The sequence below is a fragment of the Diadema antillarum genome, unplaced genomic scaffold, assembly GCF_040938485.1.
Source record: "Diadema antillarum isolate AM-2024a unplaced genomic scaffold, OU_Dant_1.0 scf00000165, whole genome shotgun sequence".
NCBI lineage: Eukaryota > Metazoa > Echinodermata > Echinoidea > Diadematoida > Diadematidae > Diadema > Diadema antillarum.
Genome location: NW_027271054.1, coordinates 1,028,927 through 1,054,591, shown reverse-complemented (window position 1 = coordinate 1,054,591; position 25,665 = coordinate 1,028,927). Strand labels below are relative to the sequence as shown.

At 39.4% G+C, this 25,665-nt stretch overlaps 3 protein-coding genes across 3 annotated transcripts; all 3 read left to right on the top strand.

Moving 5' to 3' along the window:
* The first annotated feature begins 369 nt into the window (after positions 1-369).
* LOC139722449 (uncharacterized) lies at positions 370-8,630 on the top strand. Its single transcript, XM_071633742.1, has 4 exons — positions 370-638; positions 1,658-1,898; positions 4,510-4,673; positions 6,602-8,630. The coding sequence occupies exons 1-4, from the start codon at positions 370-372 to the stop codon at positions 8,628-8,630; spliced, it is 2,703 nt and encodes a 900-aa protein (XP_071489843.1).
* Positions 8,631-11,502: 2,872 nt separating this feature from the next.
* LOC139722448 (uncharacterized) lies at positions 11,503-13,613 on the top strand. The gene is made up of 2 exons (XM_071633741.1): positions 11,503-11,608; positions 13,540-13,613. The coding sequence occupies exons 1-2, from the start codon at positions 11,503-11,505 to the stop codon at positions 13,611-13,613; spliced, it is 180 nt and encodes a 59-aa protein (XP_071489842.1).
* Positions 13,614-17,408: 3,795 nt separating this feature from the next.
* Positions 17,409-18,002, top strand: LOC139722447 (uncharacterized). Its single transcript, XM_071633740.1, has one exon. The coding sequence runs from the start codon at positions 17,409-17,411 to the stop codon at positions 18,000-18,002; it is 594 nt and encodes a 197-aa protein (XP_071489841.1).
* The last annotated feature ends 7,663 nt before the right edge of the window (positions 18,003-25,665 follow it).

Sequence of the window (25,665 nt, the reverse complement as noted above, 5' to 3'; positions counted from 1 at the left end):
TTTTGCAGATCCCTCTTATATTTTTTTTCCTGTGCGATGCGCGCATAACAACATGAGGCGCAGGCATGCATGCAGCAGCCGACGCGAGCGCGTAGTACACATGCTTTATGCGTGCACGTAATAGAGGGTGTAGCGCGTCTGCTGATCTTACGCAATGCTTTTGCGCAGCAACATGTGCGCACACAATGTAAACAATAAAAGAGAACGCTCACCGTGTTGTGTATGTAATGTTGCTCCACATCCACGGCACTTCCATTCACCAGCATTCAACTTGCGCACTGCATTCTATAGCAACGAATTTGGAAGAGACTGAATTTTAACAGTTAAAGTAATTATACTCTTTCTCTCCTTTGTCTGACTTTTCTTGATATGCCTTTACAAAATCCTTTTTCACCGTCGCGGTTAAGACGTCGTCTTAGTCGCGAAACACTCAGCAGCGGAAAATCTTCCCCAGACGGACTTGCAAAACAAGTTCGCAATCACGGTCGACTCAAGGACGGTGATACTGGCAGTGGTAGTGGTAGTTCCCCGCCAAGGAACAGGCGAGATAATACGCTTGCACAGCGGAGGAAACGACTGAACTTGAGCGACAGCCCTGTTGGTGTTGCTGATTATCCACAGAATCACCAGACGACCAGGTAAGTTAGATATAGGGGTAGACTCTAGCTGGATGATTCAGTCATCAAGGGAGTTCACAAAGATGATGACAAGAGAAGATGAACATGATTCGGGAGGCCCAACGACTCAACTTATGCCCTATAAAATATTCGTAATAAAATATAAGATTGTAGGCCCTATAATTATATTTTTTAAATTAAAATTATAGAAATTATCATAAAATTATCAACATTTTGTAATTAGAAAACAATAATCATTTTCACTATAATCATGATGAAAATTATAGAGTAAGTTTCATCATAATTTTGTAATAAACGTGAAGCGGATTGGGAAGCAGATGGGAGATGATTTTAAATGTGTGAATGACAGTCAATAATCACTCAAATGGCCTATTCTAATAATGAAATTTGTAGTTGTCAAAATCTCCGTTTCTAAATGTCAGTATGGCTCTTGTTTGTTCTTCGCACCTTGTCAGTATTTGTAGGCATAGAAGTTCTAGTGGGATTGTATATTTTGTATGGAGACCTCTATATGTTTTTAATTGTGTGTATTCACTGATTCAAATTTATTTTGTAGGCCTATATTTTTTAAGGTTATAGACCACCCTACTCTCTTTCATTTTATTCCTTTGGGTGGTTACTTTCAATATTGCCACTAAGGTGACTTGGTCTACTTGATATTTGATGATATAGGCACAAATATGCTAATTCATATGACGCAAAACCGGTATTCTGGGTTTTTTTTTTTTTTTTTGGATAAATTCCGTCACAGCGGAGACAGATTTATCATAGTTCTCTCATAGTTGTATGTTTTGTGCCATGCTAATCATAAAAGTCTACTAAATTCACCTGTGCTGTGATGGTGACGAGAACTGGATATTTTTGCTTGGCGACTAGTGTGGTACATTATTGAACTAAAAGGCCTATTCACATACAGATTATGCAGATCTAGTCTGTGTGTCGTGTTGTTGTGTTTAATGCTACTAAATGCAGGAATTTTTACTACTTGAATTTCCCCGATTATTTTCTTTTCTTGATAGCAAGGAGCAGGGACGTGTCAAGAAGAAACATGAAGCCAACGTTACCGATAAGAGGATTGATCGTTCTCCAGCGTCCATCAGCCCGGCCCACCGTAAACCTCAAACACCGAACGTCATGTCACCCGCTCTCCCGTACAGCAAGGATTTCGGCACCTTTGACTTGACCCTGTGCGAGGCGATCGACGGCCGGTGCGTCGTCCTCGTCGAGTACGAAGACCGTGTGTTTCTGAACGGCAAGCAGGTATGTGTGCGTACCCGGGCAGTAATGTCCAACCTATTCGCTCGATCTCTTTGTAGAAGGTGAGAAACTACAGTATTGCATGGTTCCCATGTCAAATTTTCTGTATACATAATTATTCATCTTTCACTAGCAATGGAGAGAACACAACAACAGATGAAGGTTGAAATGATGAAACTCCACGGGATAAGATGGCATCGGAAAAAAAAATAAGATAAAATAATAAAGATAATCCTATACTATAATACTCGAAGTTGTTGTTGTTGTCGCGGCCTTATGTATTTCCTGTTTTATTTCGGCGTTGCTGGTTTCTCTATCTCCTCCCGAGCCGTCGGCTCCGGGCAGTTGCGACCGGTGCCGTCGGCCGCAGGAGAGTATCCTACATCGAATGGCGTGGGTTTCGTCCCCTCTCCGCCTCCGTGTCGACGTCGAGGACGAAAAAGAAAAATTAATTAGCTACATGCATAATGCATTTTTGTGCGTGACGAAAGAGCCGAGCGTTTCAATATTCACGGAACCTGCGCTGGCCTCCTGCTTTCTCGATCTTCCATCTTTTAGCTTGCAGAGACACTGGGGGATACTAAAGATGATGGTGCAGCGAAATCTCTGACATCTTCCGGCGGACGCGCACGCACACACACAATGTACCTCGCAGAACTCTATACACACTCTACACTGTGTGTATATAGTTCTGTGATGTACCTTTGCCTCCGCCTGTTACGTGTACTGAATGTATTGACGATGGTTTCACGAATCTGTGTGTGCGTGACATGGACTACAAGGGCATTTACGTACAGTTCGCCATTATTGGCGTCCCCAAATGAAAACAACGAACGTTGGTTATGTAATTGTATTTTGCACAACTGCAGAATACTATATGCAGCTCAGGTACGTCATTTAGTTTGCTCGCCGTTTGCTCTCAAGTCCGGTGTCATTGTACGCAGACTGTTTAGGACGCGGCTAAATATATTTGCCGATCGTACCCTTACATATCAGATTACACGCGCAGCTGTGTCCATTCGTTTACTGCAGAGCTGCTGTAATCATACATATTCATAAGATGAGCGGACGTAGAGGAAAACCTCGCTTTGCCGACCGCCTATTTTTAAAATTGCAAGTGGAAATAGAATGTGTGGTTCTATGGTCTATCAAACCAAGTTTTGGTGACAAAAAAAGAGGGAGCAAATGAAGACGAATGCAGTGATGTATATATTCTTCTTTCTTCCATAACATGGGAAAAATATTAAAGAAAAAAAATACGAGGTCGTGAGAACCTACTCCCACGGGTGCCTATTAAACCTGATGACTATGATCTCCCCCTCCCCAAATAATAACAATGATGATGATAATAATAATAATAATAATGATAATAATGATAAGGATAATGATAATAATGATATAATAATAACAATAATAGGAGCAATAATTGTAGGCCTAATATTAATTATGATAATGTACAATCTGAAGCAGATGTAGTTCTATATTGATATGATATATCAAGCCAAGTTTTGGTGATTAAAAACAACAAGGAGGGAGCAAAATTATGAAGACGAAAATATCTTGTTTTTCTCTCATAACGTGGGGAAAAGAAACATGAAAAAAAAACACAAAACAAACCGAGGCCTTGAGACCAGCCGTGGATTCCCGCGGGTGCCCGCGTGGATGCAAGAGCAGGGGGTAATCAAAGTCATAGTGTTAATATCTTCCCGTTTCAACGGGAACAACCTGTGGGCAGAACTTTCGGGGAATCTCATTTGCGTTTTTGGTAATTTTTCCCTGAATGTTTTTGTTTTTTGCCCTGCGGAGGTGGAAATGTGTGTGTGCGTGAGGGGGGGGGGAGGGGTGAGGGGCAACAAGACAACTGTTGGACTTCAACGGGTGCAAATAACCCCTCGAAACTCAAGTTCTATAATAAAAGCAAGTAGTGGCGGGAAGCGTGTTTTTTTTTTAGACGGCGCAGATTGGGGAAACTAAAAATTTATCGGGGACCCTATCCCTAAACCTAACCCTAATCCTAATCCTAACCCTAACCATCAAACCCTAACCCTAACCCTAACCCTAACCCCAACCCTAACCCTAACCCTAACCATAACCATAACCAAAAACCCTAACCCAACGTTTTTCCCATAGGTTTAACACGCGCCATGCCCCAATCTGTGCCGTCTTAAAAAAAAACGCAGGCGGGAATGATCCCTACCAATGGACCGGATCGCCTGGCATATACTACAAAAATGTATTATAAAATTTCTGGGAAGGGTGGTCATTTAGAAGACAGCACAATTAACGAAAGAATGAGAAGACTTTTCTTTTTATTTCTTCAATAAAAATGTGCAAAATCGTATTATGAGAAAAAAAAATAAAACCCCTCAGACCCGTGGATTTCCACGGGTGCTGCTAGTACATAAATAAATCAATAACTTCCAACTTCCAACGTGCACATTATATTTTCTTTCAAGGTGAGAGAAATCGCCTGACCTATTTAGCTTCATATAATATTTGCCCTCGCACATCGATATACCTCTGAAAATAAACCACATCATTTCATTTCGGAGAACAAGTTTTTATTTGTAATTTTTTATAATGGTTTGTTTTTCGATTCTATCAAAAAAATTAGATCTACATAATGCTGAATGGGACGGTCACAGATCGAGAGGGTAAACCAAGCAAGACGTTCCAGAAATATTACGACTGCGCCCTCAGCGAGAAGCGACGTATACGGTCTACTCGACATTCTGGAACACCAACCACCCGACCAGAGAAAGCTTACAACCACTCTAGGTATACACTGTCTACTTTCTGAACATGATTCCCCATTGTTTTAATGACACTTCCGGGTGATCAATTGTATTCACAGGTCTGAATTATGTTTAAATTCATGATGATAGGGTTCCTTATTTCTTCATTTTGAAAATGTGTAATCATTGGTATGATATGACAGTAACACTAAAATAATGTTATTTGAAACAAGGCGATAGAATTGCCTGATGATGAACGAAAAATTTGATGTATGAAAACGTACTGCAGCATTGATGTGTGATTTGATTTTCATCCTTTTTTTTTTCCTTGTTTAAGGACGGTATTGTTTATATCAATTATCAAGAAGAGTGAAACTTTGACAAGTACTGTACAAGTAAGTCATGCAAATTCATTATCCATCTGTATAGTTTGAAATGAAAATGTTTATGTACTTCTATGTTATAAAGACTTAAACAGTACACGTGACTATGTGTATAGGAAGCTATATACGAGATCAATAGTCTTTGTGATTCATGCAGTTTGTATTGATCGAGCTGAGCTGTTGGATGACTATAGATATTCAGGGTGTGTCGTATCGAAATGGTTTCTTATATTTAGGACCTCACATCAGCCCCGTGGTTCTAAGAGAGTCTCGAAACGCATATCCCCGCCTGGCAATGACCGGATTCCTTCATCGACAAACCGCAAAGAATCCAGGTTGGTCCTCAACATCGACATTTTCAGTCCCTTCGCAGTGAAGGTGTAAATCAGATTGCTGTTTTGCTGTCATAAAACTACATCAGGAGCCACCAACTGTATGAAATACATGAATTTTGAATTTTCATCAAATATCTAGATTTTGTTATAGTGTGTATAAGTAATTTTGAAAGGAAAATATGAATATTTGATATATAAACATTAAATCTTTGATGCACAAAATGCAACGTATGATAGACAGACTGTCACTGAGGCACAGGTCTGTCGAATCACAAGAGATGCTGCTCTAGCCAATAGCTGACAGCAACTAGGGCATTACCCATGGTCATTCTTGACCAACGGAGCCACAGGCAATATTGAAACCGGTGACGTTAACCCAGAAAAGGGGAAACAATTTTTGTTTTAAAGGCCTAGCGATCGTCGTCACTAAAAATACTGTCCGCATCATGCAGCGATACCAAGGTTTAGTAAAACGAAATATTAATGTCTTTTTCTTCCGTGATGTTCCCATGATAACTTAAAGGAAAAGGGTTGGACAGCAATACATACATTACACAATACATACTTTGCCACACATACACATACTGTGCCACCACAAACAGATATCAGGCCACCACTTTCAAGACATGATTTGTTTTGGTGGCCATCGATAGGCCCATCAATATTTTGTGACTGTGATTAGTTTTTAAAATGTATTTTTCTCATCCAGAGGGTGTTTCATAAAGATGTTCGTAAAGTTACGAACAACTTGCGAGCGACTGGTGATCAGTTGTGATGTGCTATACTTACCAGAATTTCAATAATTCAGCACATGAACTGATCACCAGTCGCTCGTAAGTCGTTCGTAACTTTACGAAGAGCTTTATGAAACAGGGCCCAGGAAAGGAGAGAATAAGTCGACTCAGTGTGTGCATGCGTTCAGGCTATAGAGATACAAGTGTTGCCAGATCGCTAGTAATCTTCACTACCAAACTCAATTTATTTTACGGCCAAATTTAGGATTATATATATATATATATATATATATATACATACATGTATTATATTTTCACTGTCTCTCTCTCATAGTCATGTTTTACGACCAAATTTTATGTTAAGTGGAAGTAGGCATACTCGAATATTCAGTATAACTGTTTAATGAACACGTGGTTGTCATAGAAAAAAAAAAGCATAACAAAAGAATCGCACCAAACGGTTTATTCTGACCGCCGTTCTACCTTCCTTGTTTTATCTGTCTATCACTTTTAACATAGATATTGCGTCATGAAAGAACTAGCCGATCTGGAGACGTCCTTCAGCGGCAACATCGCTCGCCTTTGCCAGACGGTCCTAGAATATGTTGGTCGCGAGGAAACAGGCACGGAAAGCGGGCACGAGGATGACGATCTGCCCAGCGAGGAAATTTCCCGTCAAGTTCAGGCCACACTCAGCAGGCTGATCGACCAGTTCCAGTCCGTTGTCGATCTCAGTGCGACCCTCCAAGAAAGGGACGACGACGATCCGGACATGGACGACGACAAGATCATCGAAAAGCTAGTGGAAGAGGCATTTAGTGGTGGGGCTAAGGCAACTAAGAAGGTCACGGAAATGAAGGAGACGAAGGAATCGGCGAAAATCTCGCAGTCATCCAAAAGGCGGACAGTGGGAACGCAAATCCGGGAGGGAACTAAAGAAACACGAGACAAGGGTGAACAGACGGAAAGAAAGTTCCTAGAAGAGACGAGAGGAATCAAGGCTCTGAGAGAAGAAAACGGGCTGCTTCGGGATGAGATCATTGCCATGGAGAACGATATAACCCAGATGCAGGCACTTTATCAGGAACTGGAAAAGCGGTACATAGCTGAAACAGAAGCCAAAGTCGAGGCGATGAAGCAGCTCCAAGAAATGATAGACAGCGACTGGCGGGAAGAAGCCACAAACTCGGCGAACCGGACTGAAGACGTCAAAGAGGTCGCTAAGGTTAAAATCGTCGAAGACAAGGTGGAACCAAAGACCATTCCCACCAACGCGACGTATACTCTCAGTTCCGTTAGCTCCGTCAGTATTGGTAGCCTTTCAACCGTCAGCAGCAGTGACTCAGATTGTCTCGCTGTTGCTGACACGAAGGAGCCCGGTCAGTGTATGCAGCTGAGGACCCGAGCCCTCAAGTCGGAGATCGGTAGACTCCGCGACGTTTATTCGGACGTGGAGGACCAACTGACAAGGATCGCCAATGAGAACTCGTCTCTCCGTCTACGAGTCGCAAAGCTCACTCGCGAAGCAAAGGAGAAGCAAAACCAACTGGCCCAGGCGAATCAATCGCGCGAAAATTACCTGCTCGAAATCAAGAATCTCGATTCTGTGAACTCGCAGCTGGAGGTAAAGCTGGCTGAAGTCATCAAAGAGAAGAAATTCTTGAACGACAAGCTGAAAACCGTAAACGAAGAGTTATCGGCAATGGATGTCGCTCGTAGAAAGGCGGAAAGAGAATCGGCTGAAAAGCAAAAGACTCTGTCGGTTATAAAAGAGGAAAAGCGCCAGATGAGTGAGGAACTTAGCAGGCTGGAAAAGGCTCACCTTGAGGAGAGTACAAAATCTGCTAAGCTGTCGAAAAACACTGCCGAAAACGAAGTACAGCTTGCCATCATGCGCGGACAAGTCGGCGACATGAGCGTCGAGGTTCATCAACTACGCGCAGAAAATCAAGCCAATTCGGATGCGCGTCAACGCGCTGAACGCGACAGCAGGAAGCTCGAGTCTGATTTGCGCGCGGCACGCAAAATGAATGTGGACTTGTCTGCCGAGGTGCTCCAAGCTAAATCGACGACCGGATCTCTGGAAGACACCGTGCGTCATCTAGAAGCCGACAACTCCAAGCTTACCCGGGAGGTCGTTCATCTTGAAGCTAATAAAGTTGCCCTGACGCAGAGTCTCACCGAAGTTAAAGCCGGCAATCAAATGTTGTCGGACTCTAACAAGGAACTAGAACTTGAGAAACAATTGCTGAAACGGAAGACTCTAGAATTGCACAACACGCTTGAAGAGATGAACAAAGTAAACGCAACAATTCGATCTCGACTTGATAACTGGGATAAAGACAGCGTGGACCTTGGCCAGCGGATGAAGCAAATAGTGGGAGCCAAGGCAGAGCTGCAGGATTTCATCCGGCAGCTGAACTCGGTCAATGCCAACATCGAAAGGCGATTCGAGAAGATGGATTCCGAGTATGAAAACCTGGAACGGAAGCTGCGGTGCGCTGGCATGGGGGACGAAGGAAAGGCAGACGATGTGGCCAAAGCATGAAAATATTGATCATAACCAAGGGAAACGAAAACCTTAGTGTGTGTGTTTGATTGTGTCTGTTTTTCTTTCGATGTACGGTGACGTCTACAGGAAGTTAGCAGATAAACTTGAAAAAAAAAATTCTCGCGATCTTCCCCCTGTTGATTTTATATAAAGTAAAAGGAGTCTTGAGTACGCCATTCGTAGTTCCAACAAGGTTTTTTACTTTTTAAAAAAAATGGTCCACCTCGGGCCTTTGCCAGTATATACAATTATAAGTCTTTGCAAACAAAATATTCATGAATCATAATAGCATAACAACGCCATCTGTAATTCCAACAAGAAGGTTTTTATTCACAAAATTGTCCACCCGCCTCAGGCCTTCGTCAGTGTAGTGTATACTAGTATGATGACTTATCATTCGAAACTCCTTCTTATATGATATATGATATGTAGATATAGGTATCATGGTTGATATAATGGTCTTCTGCTGTTTGTAACATTTTCCGATTTCCGTTACTTTCCTCAGAGTGAAAGTCTCATTCCACTTCCCAATGGTATTTCATCTGACGTGACCTGTACGACACAGTCCGACCTCTCCTATCCGGCCTCCCTTTATCCGGATCTCTCTATTGTCCGGATGCGATCTCGCCGTGATTTTTTTTTTTTTTCAATCTGATAATTACGGGGGAAAAGGGGGATTTTAAACTCTAACAAAATTCCTACACAAACTCATTATGAATTACATATTGTTCCCAACATAATAAACATACATTCATATAAAATATTAATCTAAATAACATGCATTCAGACATTCACTACCCCAAATCACCGCAAGAACATGGACAGAAAACTTTTCATTAAATCAGGGCACGATGCAGGCCGTGTAGGCAGCTGCGTGTGTTAAAAATTGAGTCTCTCGTATCCGGCCAAATCCTTCTATCCGGATGAGCGCCAGTCCCGACATGTCTGGATAAGAGAGGTCGGACTGTATTACGTAACATAATAAACATACATTCATATAAAATATTAATCTAAATAACATGCATTCAGACATTCACTATCACCGCAAGAACATGGACAGAAAACTTTTCATTAAATCAGGGCACGGTGCAGGCCGTGTAGGCAGCTGCGTGTGTTAAAAATTGAGTCTCTCGTATCCGGCCAAATCCTTCTATCCGGATGAGCGCCAGTCCCGACATGTCTGGATAAGAGAGGTCGGACTGTATTACGTAACATGAATGTTGCTAAAATTGTACAGATTCTTTATGCCTTGAATGTCTTCTCGCTTGAGAAATATTTATAATAAAGATGCACAAGTTCTAGTCTGATTTTGACCTATATACGTACTTGGTCAGAAAAGTATGGAAAATAAATTTGTTGAATACTATAGGTTTCCCGGTCAATTTCTAATGTTGTCATTCAAGTTCCTATTCCGAGCATTTGATTTCACGCATTCCACGCTCGCAGCACTGAATCAGCAATCAAATTCCAAATCCGGGGCCCGTTTCATAAAACTTGTCATCAGTTTTATAAAACGAGACCCAGATGCAAGGATTTCAGTAGCTTGTCACATCTATGACAACTTGTCACTGATGACAAGTTTTATGAAACGGGTCCCCGGTCATTCAAATTTACTATCGGAGCAATCTTATTGTTAGATAGGAGCACGCATTTCAGCAATGAGCATTTGAATTCGTTACAAGCCGGCGACAAAATCTCGTCGGTCATTCAAATCCATGAAAAGGCAACCATGTTCCCACAAAAGTATATGCTTATGTATACAATTTAAAAGAAGTCTTGAATTTAGTTAGCTTGGAGCCGTATGTCTTTCTCTCTTAGCTTTGAACAGATTGGGCTTTATGATGAAGACTATCTATTTTGCCGTGTAGCTCCACCTGTTCATTCTAAAATTTGAACGTCACGAGCATGAGGAGGGAAAATTGGCAGGCATATACAGGCACATCTAGGCACTGAACATAAACGAGCACATGGGGAATTTAAGGTTGTTTGACGTCTCCGAGAAAAACAATTTCGACTACACTGAAGCTGATAACATGAACATTGTATACGTCTAATTTGTTGTTTTATTGCTATCTCATTGGTTTACTTTTGCCGGACTATGTGAGATAATTGTGTGTCAGTGTATCTTTGAATTGATGCTTTGTGTGGTAGTGTTTGGCGTTTTTAGTTTTTTAGTACATGCGGTGTCATCCAGGAGTATGTTTACATTGTCGTGTTGTTTGGATGCACTGCTGATTGACCTTACAATATTTAAAATTTCTTGAAAAGAAAAACCAAGAATGCATGAACATAAAACAATACATGTATAGAACCATTGAACAATCTAATGCAAGCCTTTCTGGGTTGTGTATACTCCTTTTTTTCCTTCATCCTCACCCCATCACCCCTTCTTTAAGAATCTATTCCATTTTCTCCATTAAATTGATTGGACCAAGGAGGTATGAGTTCTCTCATACCTCCTTGATTGGACGAGGTAGGAAATTGATCACCTGAAAATTAAATTGAACTCAACCAAATAAGCTCAACGGGACTATCGCGTGAATTTGAATGCACGAGTAGGAAATGCAAAGCTCGCAGTTTGAAATTGAACGCCCATATAACATGCGTGAATTTGATTTGACGGAAACGAGGGAGCTTCCATTATTAATATTGATCGCACGGATTCTGAATTTGAATTGTTGAATGCCCGAATATTTTCGCGTGCGCGCATACAGTGTTCGTTTCGATTCGATTCAGTTCGATTTTATTTCTGCATATTTTTTTTCAAGGAAATTATATTTGACCACACGTGTATCTGTCAACAGTAAAGAATAAAAAAATATTACATTCATACTACCATAATCACAATCTTTAAAGTATAAACTTAACAATGAGATCAAAGGAATCAACGATACATTTGTTTCCGAATAAAGAGGAGGAAGAAAAAGAAATGCAGGAGCCTGCCGTCTTTAAGCATATGCTTGACGATGATGACAGCCTCAGAATCTCAAAAAAGAAATAAGAAACATGGTAATACTTGTACGAAATGGGCAATTCCCATCAAAATGCTTTGTACTAACTTTGTGGCGTCCGCATGGGGACGTAAGGCCAGTGGGGAAAAAGAAAGGAAAAAGAAAAAGCAACATATGCATATAGCAGTGAATAAAGTGCATTAAGTGCAATGAAGTGTGCTTTTATCATTATACTGTAGATCAATTAGAACGAATTGTATGGATGTCGGAGGTCGTATGATTACTAATACCTCTGATCATGAATATTGTGTATATGTTTGTGAACTTGCATGTGTTTATATTAAATGTGTGTGTGTATGCAACCTTGTATGTGTGTGTGTGTGCACATATTATGCGTGTGGGTTGATTTACACTGAGTAGTTTAATAGTTTGAAAAAAAAACCTATGTTCGTCCATTCTAAAATAAATGATTATATCTTGTATCAATAGATAAATGATTAATTCAAAAGGAAAATCAACTAATAAATTTCATTGTACATGATATTTTGAAATAAGATATTTCTTAAAAAGTGCCTTAAAGAAATTTACTGAGGAACATAATATAGCTTCAAATAATCGGATAAAGCGTTCCATACATTCCGTCCGTGATGCCTGATTGATCTTTGAGCTAAATTGAATTTGGGATTATCTAAATCGTAATCTGTTTACTTCACACATCACTGCATTCACTGCGATAATCTGTTGGCTTTACACATCACTGCTTTCACTGCCATTGTGAGAGCGAGAAAAAAAAAGTCAGTTGTATCGACGCATGCAACTTTGTCGATTGTGCTCGATCTTCTGTAGACATAGGATATAACAGCTCTGCGCTTCAACCTTTCTTAATGTCTCAAAAGTCATATCTCGTTCCATATTCAATTTTAGAAGTAATACTCTGTATTAGAAAGTGAAGATGCATAAGATATCTTCAAAGCCGGGAAGCCGCGTCATACTGTGGACGAACCCGAGGTCGACGTCCAACGCATTTACAAGGTGCGTAGGACAAATCCCTGAAACCGACATTTGGATAGAACCATTTGGTTACGCCTATTTAGCTTCGCTGAATATGAAGATGAAGGAAGGGGTGGACCTTCCCTGTCAATACGAAGGCAACGAGGGGCTGTATAAAAGGGCGGCCAACCTCGTCGGATCAGTCATGGATTTACCGTTTACACCACATCGCCTATCGTAAGTACAGGTTTTCCCGGCCAATTTCGCACCTTTGTCAGTCCATTTGATAGAAGGTTCATTCAATGTAGCGAAAATCGTCGTCACTGCACATTCTGCCAATCAAAATTGCAAAGTGTTCGTGCAATTGTTTAGCATTTCGATCAATGAAATTTGCACATGTGCCTTTCGAATTCGTAAAACGGGCATTCAAATTGGCACGTGCTCTTCAGGCATTCAAAATGCGCCAGCACTGGCCAAAAAGGGTATTTCAGTTATTCAATTTAGCGTTAGAGCAATCAAATTCCAAACGTGTTAATTGAAATCAACGTCATGTTATTTCTTTTTTTTTGTTGTTGTTGAAAAGGTGAAAACATTAAACGTGTATTTCTATGTGACATTTTGTTTCATCCACGCACTGATAAGCAGTAAAAGGATTTACCCTTAGATACGCTATAACTCGAGTTTGATGTTCTGTAACGATGGTAACGCGCCTCTTCTTTCAAACATGTTATTTTAGGCCTACATGTACCAATACTACAGATTATCTTCATCTTCTTACAGTCATGACAGCACAAGTTAGATACAGACTCCAGAATTGTTTCTCAAGAAGACAGAAAAATAATTATAGGAACATTGATGATCATAACCTTGACTTCCTAGAACTGGCCGACACACTCGGAATAAAGCATTCAACGGCCAGATAAGATAAGTTGTGCCCACACGCACTAATCTTCGAACTGATGGAGGACTCAAAAAGGACATTGAAGAGAGAGAGAAAAAAACTGTTGCCAAAATTTCTAAAATGAAAACGAAAATATGAAATGTAATGACGCTTACAAAACAATAACTATGTTGAAAAAACAAAAAAGCATAAACATGCGTGCTAAATATGACTGCAAAAGATGTTAAATTGGCTGCCCAAATATGAATTCGAATGAACGAATGCGACATGTCCGAGATCACGTGACTGTATCATTCTAAATTGAATGAACGAATAACGAAATGGTGCTTGTTTTACGAATTTCAATTGAAAAGGTGTTAATAAGAATGAGGCTAAAGGTAATCTGAATGCTCCAAAATGAATTTGAATGACGAGATCATAACATTGAAATACCGATCCATGTCATCTACGCTAAATTTTGCTAGATTGAATGCAGCAATTTAGAAATTGGACAACAAAAGTCAGAAATTGGCCGGGAAACCCTATAATAGATAGCTCCCATAGTTTATTATTTCGATGTGACATGCATTTTTATGCTTCCGCTTACGAGGTAAGTTCTGAAGGAATCTTATTTTGCAAGTATGATAACATGTGCGTGTTTCTTCTCTCTGATTCTACCTCAGAACGCAGGCCGATAAATGGGTTTCATACGAGGTTTCACGTCACGAGTTCGACACCCTCGAATAAAACAGCCCACGAGTTCGACACTAAGCAAACAAGGCCCACAAGACCGACACAAACATTGAGCCCTGTGTTGTAATGTCGAACTCGTGGGTTTACTAAGTTTAACCTAGTGTCGAACTCACGGGCCTTTATATTTGCCTTGTGTCATACTCATGGACTGTATGACTCATAGACATTTTTTTTTTCTGTGTCGAACTCGTAGACCGTATGACTTGTTGGTGCCAGTCTCGTGGGATGACCCCTCATTCGAGCCCTCTTATACATTGCATGTGTGGCCAGGACTACATGATGCTATGCCTGGACCCAAAAGACCGATTATCAGTCCGAAAATTTCGTCTGCTCTGCTTGACATGATGACTCTGACTTGAACCTCGATCATCCATATTATGATATTTTGAAAATTATTAAGAAGTGAATTTAAATTGTCCGTGCACTGTTTACATTTTGTCCCTCAAAGTCATATCCCACCTAAAGTTGCCCTACTACAACACAACTATCTGACAGTCTTAGTGATGACATTATACCGTATGTCCCCCAAAACATTACAACGGGGCCCAACGCAATGATATCTTTAAAAATATTGCTTCAATCTAAATACAAATTCAGGGTATGAAACTATAACTAATTGCCCACATCTTACAGAAAACCCCATTCGATTTGCTTCAGTGGTCAAAGAGAAATGAGGAATTTTGTAGAGGATGTCGGGAATCTCTTTTGTCCAAGTTCTGTCTATTGTTCACACACAAAATCATCGAAGTGCTAAACTTGGAAGAATCAGACTCATGACATGCTTTAGTACAATCCCCATTTCTCTGTGACCGCTTAACCAAATCGAATGGGGATTTCTGCAAAATAGAGCTAAGATATTATATTTTAAGACCCTGAAGTAGCATTGAAAAAAAAATAATCATATTGGATGTTATCAATGCGAAAATCTGATTGTAATTTTTGGGGGACATACTGCAGTATGTCCCCAAAAAATTACAATCAAATTTTCGAATTGATAACATCCAAAATGATCGACCTGTCTACGTTAGGTTAAGCGGTCACAGAGAAATGTAGATTGTTGTAAAGCATGTCATAAGTCTAATTTTTCCCATTTTGGCAATTCAATGCTCTAGTGTGTAAATAATAGACAAAAGACAAAAAGACTTGGACAAAAGAGATTCCCGACATCCTCTACAAAATTCCTCATTTCTCTTTGACCACTGAAGCAAATCGAATGGGGTTTTCTGTAAGATGTGGGCAATGAGATATAGTTTCATACCCTGAATTTGTATTTAGATTGATTCACTATTCTTAAAGATATCATTGCGGGGGGTCCCGTTGTAATTTTTTGGGGACATACTGTACGTGATTTCTGATTTCAAATTCAAATTTATTTATAGAGTTTTCTATACATTGAACATGCTGAACATGATATATCTCAAATGAAACTTGACACTGTACTTTTATTTTTCGAAAATGATAAAATGTACTATAGGAGCATTCAAACGTTCCTAAATTTATGAGTACAATGGACTGATATCAAGATGAATGAACATGTTGATTAATAAGAACTAAGGACTGAGGATTTAATGATGATCTGTCTGAATTGAATATGTTACAGTGTTGTGCGGAGTCGGAATGCAGAAGTCTGTCGTTCGATAAGCAATAGCTTCAAGAGACTACAGCCTTAAAGGGCAGGTTCACCTTCATAGACATGTGGGTTGAGTGAATGCAACAATATCAATAGAACACATTAGTGAGAGTTTGAGGAAAATCGGACAATCAGTTCAAAAGTTATGAATTTTTGAAGTTTCTGCTTAGACACGGCTGGATGAGAAGACTACTTTTGCTTGTGATGTCACATGTGTACAACGATATTAAGAAGGTATAAAGAAAATTCAACATACAAGTATTTGCATTTTTCTCGCATAATAAAAGAACACTCGACTTCTCTCTTTAAGGTGTCGGATAGTGAGCTATAGGTTGCCTGTGAAGGTCATTGCGAGGGCGGGTAGTACATGCACTTTATGATGAAGATATCGAAAAAAGTAGTAATTATTAATTTTGTTGTTTTACTTGTATAGCAGATCGGTAGGTGTGAAGATCCTTTATGCTTTCAGGATTTTGAGTTGTTTGAATCGATTGGTATGAGCTAAATGAGCTTCTATTTTTTCTCTATTCTTTCTCATCTCTTCCTTCCTCTCTCTCTCTCTCTTTCTTTCTTCTTGTTCTTTGTTGTTGTTTATTAGTGTCACTATGCTCTCTTGCTTGTGTCATTTGCGTACAGGTAAAAGTGCTTAGTATACACAGGGAGGTACACTCTTCCACCTCCCTGGTATACACGTGTGTGTGTCTGTGTAATAAGAGTGGTTAGTGTAGAACTCTCCTTTATTTCTTTCAACGTTTACAATACAATTTAAAAAAAAAAAGATGAAATGAATCATAATTCACATGTTACACACAAGCGATGGCATACATAGGTCATCATAATACACTGGTGACAAACCACGAAAAAAAGATCAAGAAAAAAAAAGTTCGATAAAGTGAATGAAAAATGGTGTCCCTTGGAAGCCTGAATTTGAAGGGCTTGGAGTGATGGGCTCACCTGACTCTGTAGAGTCGGATCAAACAATGAAAGAAATTGCAACGCTTGTACGATTCATCACACAGGTGTTAGATCAAGTGTGACACAAACTGAAACTGATATTTAGCGAGGAGGAATGTTTTCAATTGTTTTTTAAACGTCCTATTAAATTGTGAACTTCGAATACTGGGCGATAGTGAACTCGTATTCCAAAATAATGACGGGACCAAGGTGGTCAATCGATTTTGAACGGATGTTTGTTTTCCATTTTCCAGCGGCGGACTTTAAAGTTGACTTTTGGGTGTTGCATGGAGCTACAGTCTGTATGTAGCTGCATGGGTGTTTTGACTATAATGTATACATTTTCATTCAAACAAAACATTTCAGTGAGGTAAATGGGGAAATTATAGACTACTGGTTGAATACATATGCATCCGACTTTTTTTTGTAATCGCTCTCCTTGCAAGTAGGTTATTTCATAGACTCATATTCCGCTGAAATGTTGTACATGTTTAACTTTAAATTTAATAATGAATATGACGCTTAATTTGCATTTTTTCCTCATAAATTTACACAGATATTCGTACACAAAAAGAGCACTGGAAGAAGCTAAAGAAAAGAACGTCTTCGTGAAGGACATGGGCATCGGGATTCGAGAAGACGAGCTTCGGGAATACATCCCATCAGGTTATCGACACGCCTTTCTTATCCGGCATCCCTTCCTCACTTTCCAGTCCCTCCGCAAAGCGAGTTTCAAGCAGCTCCTGTGCGTTGGCGCTATCAACTCGGAAGAAAGCGATCTGACGTTTGATTGTCGACACTACCCGGAACTAGGGGAGCCGTGGGAGTTCTACCCGAGACTGCATGCTCTCTGGACCTACGTGAGGGAGAACATTGATGCTAAGCCGATAGTCATTGATTCTTCCGACCTCCTTGCCAAGCCCGTGCCGATGATGACCAAGTTCTGCGAGAATGTCGGACTCCCTTACAACGAGTCCGTTGTGAATTGGCGGGCGAGTGAGGCTGCATGTGGCACCCCGTGGAAGTGGCCTGGCAACTTTAGCTGGCCCGGTTCGTACAACGGAACAGTGCTTTCGAGTACGCGGCTGATGGCGCCAGCAGAACCTTTGTCACGTGACCAGCTTCCTCATGATGTCATCGCCTTGTCGGATGACGCCATGCCATACTATCAGGACATGTATAATCATCGTCTAGTTATTACTGCAGCTTAAAGGAGGAAGACGCCTATAATGTGTGGGTTGGATAAATGCAACAATGTTAGTAGAATAGGGTAACCTACATCAGTGTATAGTTTGAGGATAATCGAACAATCCATTCAAAATTCATGAGTATCTTAAGTTCCGGTGCCACCATTGCTGGATGAGAATATTGTTCACTGCTCTAGTTCCAAAGCTGCCAAGTCTCCCTGATTCTGCAGGAGTCTCCCTGAAAATGTCAAAATCTGTTCTTGTCTAAATAAGAAAATATTAAAATCTCCCTGATTTGGGAATTACTTTAGCCCTTTGAAATGCATGTACCCAGCAAACACGTAACGTTTTCAGAACGTTTCCTAAACTTTTTTTAAGGTTCCGTACGTCTTCGTATAAAAATGGACGTTTTTAAAACGTACATACAACGTCAAAGTTGGAACTTAATAGCATTTACCGCAAAGCACAGGTCTTTTTTTTTTGTGAAAACGTTTAAAAAACGTCAATGGACGTTACAAAACGTTTTTATCATGTCTGCTATACGTCGACTTCGTCTTTAATGAACGTTAAAAAAACGTTTTTATTTGGTCCGCTACGTGTTCGTCATTGGTTTCTATATCATGAATATTCATGCCTGTTTATGAATATTCAAATAAGAAAATACATGATTTGAAAACTAGTGGAAATAAATAAAAGACATTGGAATCTAAAGATTTATGCTGGGTTAAAACTTTCTGTGTTAAAAATAAACTTACCTACGTTATTGTTCAGTTATTCACAATTTCAAATTGTGTTATGGAGAGGTATTTTCATATGTTCATAGGCCTAATTAAGGTGTGTGATATCTAATTTTATTAACCACGTCTTCATGCATTACTACAGTTTGCTGGTATAATGGGATAAAAGAAATGTGATACAGATTCATCAATTGGAAATAGGATGTAGTATAGGTAGGCCTATAGGTGGTAGGACATTAGGAACAGGTTAGGATAGGATAATCATATAGGATTAGGATTATGTATGTAATCCCAGATTGTGTCTGTATAATCTCATAACTATAATTTCTTTTAAAATATCCAATAGAAAATAAACAGACGTTCTTAAAAGGTTCTCTGGACGTTCTAGACGGATATGAAAGGTTCTCTAAACATTCTGGAACGTGTCATAAGACTTTTTACACGTTCTTAAAACGTTTTTGAACGATTTGGATGTGGGAATGTTGGCAGATCTGTAGTTCTATAACCGAGCACTTTACGTACCTCTGTCAGAAAGCAAGGAAGTAGAATTATCCTTATCGTACATCTTAGTAGCAAGTCGCGGGAATGAAATTGCCTTCACTTTTTTTTTTTCATTAAAACAAGTGAAATCCTTTTTGTATTCTTACACTCACTAGCATTTGGGTTTTTTCCCCTTTCATGATATGGAGCGTATAATTCCTTTCTCAAGGATGCAATCGATATTTTCACCCTGATTTTGACCAATAATTCTATCAGAATACAGTGCACTCCCGTTATAACGAAATGCTCGGGACCGGCAGTTTTCTTTCGTTATAACGAAATTTCGTTATAACCGAACAAATACAATATATAACTAAAACAAGGAAACCACGTTTACATATATCATGTTTGCTGAATACTCATCATACACTGGAAAGCTATGTGAAATGTGATGGGATAACTGTATTACAATATAAATAAACGCAAGGTCCCCTCAGAAACTGTGCGTGACACAAGGAGCGGACACACAGTCGTGTGAAGCGTTCACACATGCAGAGACGCTATAAATGCTTGTTCCGCTACGTATTTTCGAAAGCAATTCACATTTCGTTATAACGGAACACATTTCTTTTGTTTTTCCTTGTCTGTGGCGCTCGGAAAAGACTTCGTTATAACGGAAATTTCGCTATAACCGTGTTCGTTATAAGCGAACTTTGTACCATAGACTTTGATTGTGATAATTTTGGGACCAGAAGATTTACTTCGTTATAACGAAATTTCGTTATAACCGTGTTCGTTGTAACGGGAGTGCACTGTATGTAACCTGTGTAAGGTGTTTGGGGTGACATACAGTAGTTACAGTTTACTTAACAGTTTGCATGCGAGCTGATGGATAATGTGGTCAGTTGGAATGAGGAAATTACATGTACATTATACGTTAAGTGTGTCTACGCCATTCTCAGGGAGTACAGTGTAATTCAACAAAAATTAGGTGCACATCAATAGAGTGAGTAGGCCTACGTAAGTTCAGTGGTCGAACGATTTAGAAAGTGGTATTTCGCCATGTCTTTTGTTAGTCACATTAATATGACAGAAACATGCATGTTACGCTAAGTCGAGGGGAAGGTGCATTCCAATGTCTTTTGTTAAACATTTCAGTACTTTAGCAATGATTGACAGATGAGGTCATCTCAAGAGTATTAATATGGATTGGTTTGGAAGGATTTTTTGTGGGCGTTCCCAAGTAATGTGAAGAAAAATAGAATTAAAAAGTCGTAATTAAAAATGTAAGAAATGTTTCTAGATATTTGTTTTACCGCAAAAGGGATATTGAGGGTATCATAAATCAACACTAATCAACATGCATTTGGATTTCTGAGCCCCTTTAAGGTACTGAATCAATGGAGGTCAAGTTTGACCGTCTCAAACGACAGAATACTAGCATTGTGTCCATCAGATTTTGGTTTGTGGTGAAGTGGAATACGCATTGCGTAATTCGCTTCGAAGAGCTGATACTTGCGGTCTTGCCACCACGATGTGATTTGACAGTCTGTTTGTTTGTTTGTTTTTTTTTGCGAGCTTGCGCACATATTAGTTCCATTTTGTTTCTTTTGCTTTCGCTTGCTTTGTCACCGCAAAAAAAAAAAAAAAAAAAATCGGGTAACATTGTTAAATCTGTGTTTTGTCTTCCTGTAGCGTTGTAAGTAAACATTCAGTTTATTGGTTCAAATTGTTTCAATATTTTAGATGTATAATGTTATGCAAAACAACGCAAGGTAGAGAATGAAAATCTGTTCTTGTGATCTTACTATTCGAAATTCTTTAGATGATAATCATAATCTGGGGGGGGGGGGCGTTTCATCAACGAGTTCGTCGGAGGTTTTCACCGACAAATTTGCTATCAGCCAATTAGACGCACGGATTTCAGTAGCTTTTAACAGTTGTCAGTGTAAATCACTGACAAAAAGTTTCATGAAACGGTCCCCTGATCATGTTGTGATTATAATAAACGTGTACCTGGAAGTGCAGAAAGCTTCATAATAAGCATTACAATTGCAGGTTGCTAGCTTCTCTATGTTCGTTCTCTCTCTTCTCTCTCTCTCTCTCTCTCCCTCTCTCTCTCTCTCTCTCTATCTTTCTATCTATCTATCTATCTATCTATCCCTCTATCTCTTTACACATCACTGTAATTTATGTAAATGAGAATCCACACAATTAAAAAAAAAAAAAATCTACAAAGCAGATATCGGCCTCTATAAGTGTACATGCACACCGTCTTATGCTCACATACGTACACATGGTTACCAGAAAGTCACGCGAACATTAATATTGTTTTAATCACCATGATTTAAATCTATATCTTTTTATTCTCATTTTATCACTCCATCCGGAACAACAAATGTAAAGTAATTCTGCGCCACACTCTCCATCCTGACCCATATCGCTATGCAAAATTAAACTGCGTAAGTACCATGGGAGTCAACTACCAACTTAAAGGGATGGTATATTATTCATTGAGGTGAGGATTCAGCTTTTAACTTTTTGCGAGATATTCAGAAACCTCTTAATGAAACGTTACAGGGCATACAATTATTGTAAGAGGAATTCAAAGGTTATCTGATGAAAGTCGGTTTTTGAAATGGCTGAGAAATATGAAAACAAAGTAAAACAAAAACGATTCTAATAAAAGGTGGGTCCCACCTTTTACAAGAATCGCTTTGTTTTAGATATCTCAGCCACGTCAAAACCAATTTTCATCAATAAACTTTGAATTCCTCTTAGAATTATATGTTCTTTCATATTTCATAAGATGTTCCTCACTATATCAAAAAATTCCATCAAAAAAGTTGGAAACCTGAAGCCCCATCTCAACTGAAACTATACCATCCCTTTAACCTTCGGTGGTAGCGGTGTGCTCAGCTCAAACAGGTTACATAAACTCACTTCCTAATTAGAGGGCGGACTACGCAAAATAACTGTTAAGAGGTCGTATACAAATATTATATTTCAAATAAAAAATAGTAATGTTCTTTTGGTGATTGGTTGAAAGAGCTTCACGTGATCATAATTAACATTTTCAACTATTTCAAACTGTTGGCCTGTTTAACACTCCATATACTATCAAAATAGTATACAATGGGGTGTCAAACATGCAGGCCATTTTTTTATTCTAACATACTTGAAAATAATTTCCACGTTTTGGAAAATACCGTCACTTTGTACGACAGTTTCTAAAGAGTACACAATTTGCGCGATTATGTTAGAAAGCAATTGTCACATCACAAAGCAATAACTGACATCGCGCACTGCTTTATACGGGGACTCTGTGAAAATCGAAAAATGTCACAAAGCAGTTGTGGCATCGTGCCCTGCTTCTTACCGTCATGCAGTGTAGGTTCCCTCCACAACATCGCATCCACCACAGGACTTCTCGCCTAATTCTATATCCTTCTTTTTCTTTTCTTTTTTTTTTTAAATCTAGAATATAAAATGAATATATCCTGCACGCCTAATCTTGAGTTTCTGTTTAAAACCATGGACGTCGGTGCCTCTAATAGTACTATTCACTTCGGGACTGCGCCCCCATATAGGACAATAGTACTATTCATTGGAGTCACCTCTGCCATAACCAGACAATCTAAAAGACAAAGTAATTTTGTATACTATGTAACCTCACTGGTTGGCCTACGGAGGTTCAATGGATGGAGTCATATAATGTCTTATTGTCTTTGAACAAGCTTTGATGCCGCCACTCAAAAATATTTTGAGGTATCTATTAAACTGGATCTGTTTATAACAGACAGGAAGACAATTGATTTATGTGTCATTGCATACTGACTATCCCTAGACATAATTATAATTAAAAGATTGGCCGTACATTATTGTAAAGACGCGGATATGCGCGAATAGATACTGATTGCTAATAGACATGCAAATTACTCAACTGCACATGTCTTGACACTAATCTGATACATTAATTTTAAAAACGAACAATACTTGCAAATCATACCATATCAGTCTCCTTGCGGATATTAATCAGCGAAGTGATAAAGTTCAAACGCTTTCACGACATACGGCTCTGATTTACACTTTTGCACATAATTCTCGGCATGACGGACTTTAGTTTTTTTAATGTCTTCGCATTAGGTGACTGAAATTTTATTTCTTTTATTGAAAAAATAAGCAAAATCTACAAATAGATTTTGAGGTAATGTTCGCATTGCTTAGAAAGATGACGGCATCAAACCCTAAGAATCAAAGGCAAGAGTGCAAGTGTGATATTCTTTTATGCATGCATCCCTAGAAAACTGATACCAGTTTAAATAACTATGGCTACTTACAACTCATGCTCTTGAACCTCCTTTGCTTAGCTGAAGAAGTTGGAGGGGAACATATAGCCATCTGTAGTACATCATGATCACCAGTACATTTTGTAATAGAGATTTAAGTAATTGGGGAAACGAGTCAGCAACCTTCTAAGGGCAACCAGTGCCGTATACTGAGTACGGCACCTAACCCTAAAAGGGCCGGGGGGGGGGGGGGGGGAGGGGGTGGAATCAATCCCCCCCCCCCCCCCCCCGTCGACATTTTCCCCGACCATTCTGCCGCGCGATTTTTTTGACCGCGCCGCTCGCTGACTTTTTACTTTCAAGTCTCGCACATCTTATGACACCATTTTCGCGAAAATCGGACATACCGTTACGACGCTGCACGACCTTTTATACATGCTTGTCGGACCGAAAATGGCTCAAAAACGTGATTTTGTGTACAAAGTCTATGCAAATAGAGTATTTCTCCTTATTCAAAAAGATATGATTATTTTCACTTACATGTGGCTGAAATTAATCAATTTTAGCATAATTATGCTTAAAATACGTTCTGTAATGACTTTTGTGAAAAAATGGGGGTCGAAAAAATACATAAGATATTCATAACACAATAGAATACATAAGAAATCAATTTTGATACCAGATTTTTTTCAAGTACATTATTAGGAATGCTATACAAGGAATAATGTCACCAAAAATTAGGATGCCATTAGCTTAGATTCACAGATAACCAAGCTTCAGCGTGTTCAGAATGCATGTGCGAGACTTGTGTCCAGTTCGTCAAAATTTTCACATATCACACCCGTTTTTACGAAGTTAAATTGGTTGCCAGTAAGGCAGAGAATTGCATTTAAGATTTTGTTACTTATTCATAAAGTATTGCATGGTTAAGCACCTGGTTATTTATCAGAATTAATATCAATAAAATCATATCCATATGCGCATAATTTACGAAGTACACAGGATAAGTAAGAATCTAAAGCAACCTCACTTAAAAACAAAAGTAACTTTAGGGATTGTGCCTTCAGTTGTGCCGCTCCAAAACTTTGGAATAAATTACCTGAGAAAATGGGGAAGGCCCCATCACCTGCTGTCTTCAAATCTATGTTGAAGACATTACCTTTTTTCAGAAGCATTTGATCAATACTAAAAACTTTCATCGGTTGGGGATGACAATGAATTTAAATGTTTAAGCTTCTACCAACCTTTAATTGTAGTGGGCAAGCTTTCGTCCTACTCCTGAGGACTTTCTCAAGCCTTATGCAGTGAAGTGTTGTCTTGCTGCCGTTGCCTGTCTTTGATGATCACTGGAGCACAGATGGGTGAGAGGGTATACTCTGGCTACATGCCCTCTCACCCATCCATGGTCCAGTGATCAACAAAGACAGGCAACGGTAGCAAGACAACACTTCACTGCATAAGGCTTGAGAAAGTGCTCAGGAGTATAGGACGAAAGCTTGCCCACTACAATTAAAGGTTGGTAGAAGCTTAAACATTTAAATTCAGCCTTTAATTAATTTGTTACTTATTTTTTGTGTGTCTAATCAGTAATAATGTTGGGAGCTCTGTTACATCCCAGCGCAGTAGAGTATATTTACATAGTAGCTGCGCCATACAAATTTGTCTAATTATTATTATTATTTTCTGAATTAGAGCAAAATTTATGATTTCACGCATATTAATTAATTTAGAATATAAAAAATGAAAAATTCTTTTTTTTTCTTTTATAGTTTGGTAGATTACGTAACAGGTAATGTATGTGCCAATTTTCAGGGCGATAGCGCGATCGACGGCCGAGATCTAGGGTGGGGGGGGGGGGGGGGGTTGAATCAACCCTCCCCTGGCCACAGAACAGGCCAAAAAGCCCGGCCTGGTTAGGGTTAAGGCTCTGAGGGTAACCAGAGGGTAACGGCAAGAGCACGCCATCAACGCTGCTATGAGAAAGAGAGCGGAGAAAACGAAATAATCAGCTGCTGCGCTTCACAAGATCAGTTCAGAAAATATTGCATCGATTCGAGAAAACGTCGACCCTACAAAATTCCATGCGCTAGTTCTTACCATTCTATTTGCAACTAGCTTGATGTGACGTCGATATGTTGCACTTGTAAGAAATACATTTTGCAAAAAAAAAAAAAAAAAACG